General features: G+C 47.0%; 1 protein-coding gene across 3 annotated transcripts in view; it reads right to left on the reverse strand.

The window, feature by feature from the left end:
* Window positions 1–357: 357 nt before the first annotated feature.
* The window catches only part of ift57 (intraflagellar transport 57 homolog (Chlamydomonas)), a 23486-nt gene continuing 13835 nt past the window's right edge, over window positions 358–10008 (reverse strand). The window contains exons 1-4 of one of the 3 annotated variants that reach the window (XM_019875109.1): window positions 6906–6996; window positions 2737–6069; window positions 770–871; window positions 358–675 (exon numbers count right to left, since the gene is read on the reverse strand). In XM_019875109.1, coding sequence (XP_019730668.1) covers window positions 665–675; window positions 770–871; window positions 2737–6067 — 3444 coding nt within the window. In that variant the 5' untranslated portion in view covers window positions 6068–6069; window positions 6906–6996 and the 3' untranslated portion in view covers window positions 358–664. Of the gene's footprint in view, window positions 676–769; window positions 872–2736; window positions 6070–6905; window positions 6997–10008 lie in introns of those variants that run through there. The other 2 variants (XM_019875108.1, XM_019875111.1) reach the window with 2 other exon arrangements.

Genomic DNA, 10008 nt, shown 5'->3' on the forward strand with positions numbered 1-10008 from the left:
GAAAACACACCCCCCCCCCCCCCCCGCACACACACACACACACACACACACACAAGGCTTCAAGGTCAGTTAAGGCTTCAAGGTCAGTTAACGGCAGTCAGCATGTGCACAGGCACAAGCCTGTTTTCAACACTTGGAAAAAAAAAAAGTCTTCCACAAATGGAGTATATTGCGTGGAATCCATCTCACAATGCAGTGGTCGTGGGTTCAAACCCACGCTCCGGCCTTCTTGCGTGCACTTTGCATGTTCTTCGCGTGCCTGCGTGGGTTGTCTCCTGGCAGGCTTCTCCAGTTTGTCTGTTTGTGATCGGCTGGCGACCAGTTCAGGGTGCACCCATGAGCATCTCTTTGACTCTGACATGTTGGGTAGCTCATGACAGTGGACGCATCGTCACAGACCAATGGGAGGAGAAACACAAGCTCCAGTGCAGTTCACAAATAAAAATTCCAAAATTGATGTAAAACAAAAAAAAACAAACAAAACTGTACATCTGTACATATATACATGGCATTCATTCACAATGTGGGGGGGGAACAACCTTCTAACATCCGCAAATATTCTTTACAATGTAGTTGTCACAGTAAACATCAACAGGACGACGATCAGCACTTCTTGTATTTTGTTGTCTTTACGGGTGGAATCCCAACTGCTGCCTGGATTGCATCAATTTGAGCCTGCGGATAATTTCAAACAAATCGCCGGTGCCAAATAAATAGCGAGTATGACGGCAGGTGAAAAATGTAAAATGTTAAAAAAGCAAATTGTTACCCGTCTCCCAGGTGGCTGCTGTTGTTCCGGCGAATGTTCCCATGGCAACCAAGCGAAGTTGGTGGTCCCAGGGTGTTCTTTCGCTCACCCGATGACGTTTGCCTAATGAGGATAAGGAAGGTTGTGAACGCATCCAAAGTGATTCTCAAATGACTCGACATCAACTTGGAAAATTGGCTCATCATTTTTAGATGTTGTTCAGCTTCAAATTGTCCCAAACTTTGGAATTTCAGCCTGCAACAATATACTCAGATTTCTGTCGTTCTCCACGGAATATCTCAATTTTCAAGGTCATGTGTCATTTGTCTTATTTTGGGGGGGGGGGGGCTTGACAAGGTCAGGGCAACCATGCTTAATTAAAACACACATCAAAGCAGGGAGGGAGGGTCACGAATACGGTCAGAGTCAACAAGTATGTTTGAACAGAACAAGGGTTTAAGTTCCCATGCATGTTCATGCAGGCCTGAGGATTTCAGAAATGAACAGAAACTGTTTCTCCATTCCCTTGGATTACCCAATAGGAAACCACGGAAACTAATTTGGGGTTTGTTGAGGAATTCTATCCTTAATATGAGTACTATTGGTACCAGTCTCTTTCCTGAACCTCTGTTTCAACACTTAAAACAAAGGATGTGGTGTCAAGTTTCTAACCTATTCCCGCTTGAGTGGTTAGCAGCCCCCAAGTGTCTTCTTTTGCGTCCCACTCCTCAGGAAAGTCCCTGAAGGCTGTCAAGTTTCCCTGAGAAAGGAACTCTTTCTCTCGGGATTTCTGCACAGCAGGGGACATCTGGACTTTGTCGTTATGCCAAGATCGAACTGCATTGACCTTTCTTTGCTTCTGATTTTTACATAAGGGGAAGGACTGCCCGCCCCCTATATAAACGTGAGACTGTATTTTTCCTTTGCTTCCTGACAAAATCAACTCTCAGAAGCCCGAATCGATTCGTATTGTGTTGTGATCAACTGCAGAAAAGATGACGTGGTGTTGGGTCTTTCTTCCTTCCACCTTATAGAGAAATAAAAGAACCTGTGTCCAAGGAGGGCCATAAGGAAATGGGACAGATCCCCTCCACAACAGGTTCCGTAAATCATGGGAACCCATTTTTTAAAATATTTTGCCTGCTATTCATAATCAAAAATTATTATACTTAAAAGTATATTTAAAGAGTGTTAGAGGAATCTATGAGCAAAATTGTATCATGTTTAAAGTTTCCTTTAATTTGGGCAGATCTAAACGTTTGGGTGCGTATCCGGCACCCCCAAATGCCTGTGCACAAAGGTGCTGGCCACCTGGGCGGAGGGCCGTTGAAGTCCACAATTAGCACGTCAATGCAGGTGGGCGATCACAGGGGAGAGAGGGCGAAACGGTCACAAAAGGGGAATGAATAATTCGGGAACAGCGGTTGTACAACAAAAGAGGAGTTGAGAACACCCGTCGCGCCCGGGCGACATTGGCCATCCGCAAAGTCTGCAACATGTTAATTCGATGTAGACCAGACAGAAAAGGCGCCAACGTACTGGTGGTTCAATGTTTAAAAACAGGTAACCAATCACTACCGAGGGGCCGGACCGGGGGTGCGGTATGCAAATATCGGGGGCAGTGTTTTCCTTGTATGTTACAATAAAAGTCTGAATTGGCGGGAAGGGAGCTCGAGTGTGTGATCATCGGAGCAACTACCGTCGTTCGCTCTCAGAGATCCGCTCCCGCCGATATTGAAGACAATTTTCCTGTGTGCTGAGTCATTTCTTTAACTTTGTCCGAGAAAATCTCGGACAAAGGGTAAACGTTTGAAAACTATGCATTACATCAGCAGCTGTGTACTCCAGGTTTAGTCACTAAAATAAATGGATCAAAATATGTTGTTTAACACTTTTATTGTACTCATATGGCATCATGAATACAGCATACCGCAACACCGAGTACTGACTGGTTTTGGTGGTGACTTAACATTTTTCCGTCTACATACCGAGATGACACTTGGTGGCGGTCCTCAGCATCGCATCATCAGCTTGTTTGAGTGCCCCGGCATCCTTGGGTCTTTCCAGCCTGGACCTTCTTTTGTTCAGCGTCAGCGACATTCTGCATTTGTCTTTGCCGAATGTCAAGATGGGCAAAGGGGGCTGTTTTCTGGCCAGGTCCGCGTAAGACTTCCTCTGAGATTTGTAATTGCTTTTGCCGTCAATTCTGGTGGGAGGTAGACACCACTCCTCGTAGATCCGCTGTTTGATCGAAGTGGTTCCTTTGGGAGACAAGCTCAGAACCTCTGGAGCGTGATGGGCTGGAGTGTAATTAGGTTTGCGTCTGGCTGAGCCAAAGAGTACCAGCTCCACAGGCGTCTCGTGGTTTTCCGGCAGAGTTTCTTTGCCATGTTTGCTGACATCTTTACGTTGAAGTTTCGTTATCAGCTTCTTCCGGCAGGGAATGTTCATGCTGGACTGCTTGGTTCTCTTGCGCTTTTTCTTTGCGGAGGCTAAACATTTGTCGGCAATGCAGAGCGTCCTCTCGCCTTGGTATCGTTTGGTGGGGATCACTTCCACATGACCACGGTGACCCTGGACTGGCCACATTTCAGAAGAAACCTTGGATGGTGAAACTAAGACTGGCCGGCAGACATTTGTCTTTTTTTGGACAAGGTTTTGTTGTGAAACGTTTGCTATCTCTTGGTTGTCATCTTTTTGGGGAACCTTTTTTGTCTCTTGCTCATGTTCTTGTTGGGAGACCTTTGCCAATTCTCTGCCATCTTGTTGGCAGACATTTGCCATCTCGCGGTCATTTTGTTGGACGATCTTTACCAACTCGCCGCCATCTTGTTTGCAGACATTGGCCGTCTCGTGGTCATTTTGTTGGACGATCTTTACCAACTCGTCGCCATCTTGGTGGCAGACATTTGCCATCTTGTGGTCATTTTGTTGGACAATCTTTGCCAATTCTCTGTCATCTTGTTGGCAGACATTTGTCATCTCGTGGTCATTTTGTTGGATGATCTTTACCAACTCGGCGCCATCTTTTTGGCAGACATTTCCCATCTCTTGGTCTTCTTGTCGGGTAACCTTTTCCGACGCTTGGAAATCTTGTGTGGCATAATTTTCCATCTCTTGATCCTTTTTTTGTTCTCTTGGTGGAGAAGCATCCTGGGAATGATAGGAATCCACAGACTCGTCGCCAGCATCCGCACCAAGGAGGAAGTCAAGATCTTCCCACGTGATTCCCTTTGCCATATCGTCCAGATCATTCTGCACCATCTCTTGTTTTGGGGAAAAAGTGAAACCAGAAAGGTTATCTTTCGACTGTTCACAGAAAGACTCCAACTCGCTGTTAGACTGATCCTTTCCTCGTTCAGAGTCACCTTCGTCGACACTTGTTTCAGGCTTTGTGGAGCCTTTCAGGTCCCCCTTTATAGGAGCTTCATCGGCGTGATTCCAACTCTCGTAGATGGCTTTGGCCTGCTCTTGGGGCAGAACTTCAATGACGAATGAGTAGACGTCATCTGGATCTTCACTGGGAGGCACAGATACAGCAGAGTCCATCTCGGGCTCTTGAGCCAGTTGCAGTTTTTGATTTCCTTTTTCCTGTTCTCGTTGCTCTTCTTCCGGGGAGGTGGGTTTGGCCTCTGGTGAAGGAGCCTCAGCTGTCCCGGGCGAAGAGGGTGAAAGCGGTGCCGGAAAACGTGAGTGATGGAGAAAGTCACCCGCCAAGCCAAACTCCTTATCAATGTCATCAAGCTGTTGGTTGATGTTCCGCCAGAATGAGGAGTATGCCGGTTCAGAGTAGACTTCGCCATCTTGCAACACCTGAAGGCCGCTGAGTTTCAAGTCGCACTTGGCTTCTGACAGCACCGGAGTCTTCAGAGTCAAGTGCTCATTGCAGAAATCAGTCGACTCTGCCATGACGTTCTTGTACCAGCCTGACCTGAGGTTGTCCAAAAATAATTTTGGATCTTTCCAGAATGTGGTTTGTATATCTTTAGAATCAAACCAGACTGAGGACTCGTGAGACTTCGCCTGGGCTTGATGGGTTTCCTTGACAAGTACCGCTAAGTCTTCTTGAGTCCAATTCCGTGTTGGGACAGACTGTAGTTGAACACTGATTGGCCTCTCGCTTTGATTATCTTCTCGGCTCTCAACCTCTTCTGGCTGGAAAGGTTGTGGAAATTTGTGGTCCTGTTGGTTCCGAACAGGGCTTGCTGGCCGACCCGCTATATTATCTGCACACGTGTCCGTCTGGCCAGTGCAACTCTGGTCAGAGGGATCACGTGCAGTTTCCAGAAGCCGGTTAAAAAGCCCTGGCCTTCCCTCTGACACAGGTGGCATGTTGGCAACCGTTCGCAGAGCTGAGCAACTCGGTGATGAGGTGGCAGTTGTGAGGAGTTCAAGTGGGTCAGGATTTTGTGGCTGTGGAATATTTGCCATTGGTGTCGTGTGCTGGGAGTGTCTTCCGTTGTCAGGCTTGCTTCGTTGGAACGGATCTCCGGCAACATGCAACGCTTCCGGACTTGCGGCGCAGACGGTCCGAGGTGATTGAGGACCCTGTACTGTGTGAAGTGATGAATACGGAGAGCGTTGTGCGTGCTTCCTTGTTGACGTCTTCTCTGGCATCCTAACTTGTGTAGTCCCTGGCACCCTATCTGGCGTCCTCTCTGGCATCTGTGTTTCCGCGTCTGTTGTTTGAGTGAGACGTTTTAGAATCTGACATCGTGTTTCCTCTTGATCGAAGTTTCTGGGGTGAAACGGCAAAGCTTTCTGGAATACGGACCTGGTGTCTGGCTGTTGCCAAGGTGTCTGATTTTTGTTGACGCCAGGAAAACTCTGCCCACTTATTGTGATCCGTTTCTGTGGATGTGGTGGTGGCGGCTTCTGGTAAAATCTACTCCAATGCATTTGGTGCTCAGGTACAACACCATGGCCATAGACCACTCCTGATGGGCTCCACGATGGAGAGGTTGGGTTCTGGAAGGGCACAGTTTCTCTCTGGGCAATGCCTCCTGTGCTCCACATCGACGATTTCTGGCCTATTTTGTCATTAAAAACTCTTGAGGAGACAAGCTGATGTCCATAGTTTCCACCTTGTGGAACAGCGGAGAAGGTGGTCTGAGGGACACGCGACACATTCTGGTAGTATCTGCCGTCTTGACCAGGAACTGCCGTCGGCCAAACGGCACCACCATTTTTCTGGTATTGGTATAGGTTCTTTGCGCTGGGATGGTTCCACATTGTGTGTGCTGAGGCCTCCCATGAGGGGGCGCCCATATTTACACAAGTCTGCATCGTGTCCTCAGCTGAGCCGAATGAAGAGAACATCCCTGAAAGAGGTCCAAACAGGGGACACAATCAGTGTGGAAAGATTCCATGATTTCATCTTCTTCAGATCAATCATTTTGCGCCTCTGATGACACAATCGAGCACCCACCAAAAGGTCCAGAAACTTCCAACCCTTCATTTTATTCCTTTCCCACTTCTTCCTCAAAGGTTTTTTTTTTTTTTTTTTATCTCTGAGGTGGGTGGGCCTTCATTTTTTGAGTGCCCATCAAAGGTTCTAACACGTGGCACAATAGCAGCACACCGGAGTAATGGTTTGACAGAGGTGTAAAAGAAGCCATCTATGTCAAACTACAAAAGCCATCTTGAAATGGGGGAGGCAGTTTGAGACGTCCAAATTGTCTGCCTGGAACAACGATCAAACACCCCGCAAAGATGGCCTCATTCCAGAGAAAGAGTGCCCTTAACAGGAGCTGCTTTACCACTAGATGACTGATCCGAGTATACAGGACGATCGTTTCACAAATACGAGTATACAGGACGATCGTTTCACAAATTGCACTCGGCAACAACAGCGACACCCGATTGTGGACCCCCTCCAGGGGACACCCCCCATCAAGGTATGAATAGAGAGAGGCTACAACTCAAATTTAGAACTGAAATCATTAACATATCAGCGGTGTCTGTGAGCTTCTTCATTTGAGCTCCAATCAGATTTTGGGAAACCTTGTTTGGCTTTTATCTAATTGCGTGAACAAAAACAGCCGTACAAATACAGTACAAGGATTATTAAAAGCTTTGATCCTTTATTTCACTGGCATGTCTTAACTGACAAAGCCTTGCGACATCATTATTCCTCAAATAAATTGTTACAACATACCAGATTTATGTCGGTTGGTAGACCCTCATTGATGAATATTGGACAAATAAGGAATCTCCGATACACTTTTGCTGTGGTTGATGTGTCGGCCAGGAGCCGGACCCACGCCTCCTTCCGGAGACTAGGGGCGTTCCGCCTCTTCCCGGGTGGACGGCCGAGGGATCAGGAGGGCCGACACAAGAAAGAAAACAGACGTTCCTTTGTTGAGCCGCAGACCGGGGGACACACCAGAAGTTTCTTTGAGCTTGATGCCGGGATCGATCAAAAAACAAGTACAAACTTAGTCCGGAGGCCGAGGTGCAGGCTGGTCACAAACGAGTTTTATTCAATCAAAAACCCGGAGAGGTACAGATATGCACATCGGAAAACTCTAAATTTCTCCTAAGTTAAACACAGGTTTTATAGCGTTATGAGGGCCCCGCCCCTCTAATTTCATTGGGTAGTTTCTCGATCATTTATCAACTCTAATAGTATCATAATGCGTTGTGTGATTCCGATTGGCTGTGGCCTTCTTCGTCAGCTAGTTTTTAATGGTATCTATAAGTTACTTCATGTCTTGGTTCTGAATTATAATGGTATCACAATAGCTTTTTATTTTTAAAATATAATGGGGGCCCCTGCCGGGCCTTTGTGTGAATGCATGTGTGTTTCAAATATTACCGTGTCCTTGTAGTCATGGCAACTCAATTCATGCAGTCTTTAGATTTGATTGGGTCTTCGTTGGCTTGGCAGCCCGATGTAATTTACTGAACATGTGCAACAGTTATTGCCTTTGCACTTTTCACCAACACAATGGGGCATGTCTCCGTTAATACAATGGAGCATGCATTCTTGCTAATCTAATGAAGACCATTGCAAATTGGTTAGCAAGTATCGTCATACATTCAGTTCTTTCCCCTACATATTCTTTGACATGTAATTGGCTAACAAGTGTCGTCAATCTACAATTTACTTCTTGCTTTTGGCCTACATGTTTCTCTGTTTGACAACCATACGCCCTTTCTCCTGCTATCTACGATTAGCTAACGTAGTTCCATAGAAATGGTACAATGCTAGTAAAAAATAGACTACATATCAATGCTAATTGACAGCCATTCACGCTTTTCTCCATTGACTACGATTAGCTGACGTAATTCCATGGAGTTGGTACAGTACTAATATAAAACAGACACTACATGGTCCTTTCCCCCCCGCGACTTCTGAAAGACGTTTAGCACATCAAGACAAAGGCGGGCTGCCTCCTGCCCATTCAAAGTATCACAGGGCCTCTCATGGCCTTTATGAGGTCACAATCAAAAAGTACAAGATGGGCTTTTATTTTGATGTTGTTGGGGGAGAGAGTCGGCCCGACTCTTCCTCCGCGTGTTCGTTCATTATCCGACGATGACGATGTTGGTTATCGAAATACAGGCGGGAGCCGATGAACGGTACCTTCGAAGTTTTTATTTGCAGAATATTCCGGGCACCCGCGGTTTAGAGACAATGGCTGCGGATTGCCAGTGCGAAAGTGTAAGAGATTCACAACACATTTATATCGCCAGAGGGGCGGTACCGAAACTTATGACGTGGCATCGGAACTCTGTTTCTCCTAAACTAACCAGCTTGTATCAACTGGTGCTTTCCAAAGGTCTGTGTGTCTCCACAAGGTCTCCACTAAGGAAGTACGGATATCATCAAGTGATTGATGATTCAATCAAGTGATTGATGATTCAAGGGTGCAAAAGTCTACTGAAGCCATCAATTTTCTATTTTGCATGTTTAGCTTAAAACGATATATCGCGGACAGACAGACTTTGACTATAGACCTCACTCTGAACCTTGCAATATGACCGCCAATTGAACCTTATGAGGTGACCTTGACTTTGAACTGCCTTAGCAGAAGCAAGAGGACGGTGAAGGGATCCCGCCGTGTCCACAGCACCCCCACCCCCCAATCACTACTTACAGGCATGAGGAGAGGAGGCAGGGTGTGTGTGTTCTCATGCTGACATGGGATAGTTGTACACAGCATGTTCAAACATGGGCAGAATACACACTTCAATCTGCATGCATGTCAGCAGTGTAATGCTACATGCAGACCCGATGGATGCTCAGCGTTCCCCGCCGGCGCATTTGCAGATACAGTCAAACCTCAGTTTTCGAACGTCGCTGTTATCGACCAAATCGGATTTCGACCAGAAAATTCGAGATTTTTACGCCTCGGATTACGACTGAAAACCGGTTTTCGACCAAAGTGAGCAAACCTGAATACGCCACTCAATTCCTCTCGGCTTCCTCGTGTTCCGCTTTTCGAACAGCCTTCTGGAACGGATTATGGTCGAAAACCGAGGTATGACTGTACAGTCAATGCAGTTTGCGTGGTCAGCCGCGGCGGCTGCGTGAACGGTGGTACGTTTGATGGGTTCACGACAAAAATGCTCCGCCGGCCACCTCAGTACGTCACACTGCCGACACATCAACTGCGATACGCAACATGTACCAGGACCGAGTCAGAAAAAAGATGACGTGGAGGAAGCTAAGCGGGGAGCCTGGCATATCTGGTGAGTTTGTTTCGTTAGCTAGCTAGCTAGCTACAAGTGGGAACTGTAGAGAGGTCGTCGTCCCTTATTGTGATTTACAACTTCTTTTGTTGCTTTCTCGTTACACCTATCTGTGAGGGGACTCTTCAAGCGAATTTACATCAAAAAGGAATTGTTATCTCGAATATCTATGCTGGCGCCAGGGAGTCTGAACGTAGCATGCAGTGGTTGCAAAGGCAACGACTGCGTTGCCAACTGCATTGTCTTATATTGAGTGAATACTCTGACCATTTTAGTAATGTTGGGGGAAAGTGGCCTTCTTTCCTCCGCGTGTTCGTTGAATTTCGGACGAGGAGAATGTTGGTTCTTCAAACAGAGGCTGGAATAGATGAACAGTTCCTTCGAAGCTTTTAATAACAGAATATTCCGGGCACCCGCGAATTACAGACAATGGCTGCGCGTCACGAGTGCGAAGCAGGAAGAGATTCACATTGATGTGTCGACCCGGAGCCCGATCCAGGCCTCTCCCTGGAGGTCTGGGGCGCGCCGAGGCGTTCCGCCTCTCTCCCGGGTGCCGGCCCTAG

This window comes from Hippocampus comes, unplaced genomic scaffold, assembly GCF_001891065.2.
Source record: "Hippocampus comes isolate QL1 unplaced genomic scaffold, H_comes_QL1_v1.1 scaffold20, whole genome shotgun sequence".
Taxonomy (NCBI): Eukaryota; Metazoa; Chordata; class Actinopteri; order Syngnathiformes; family Syngnathidae; genus Hippocampus; species Hippocampus comes.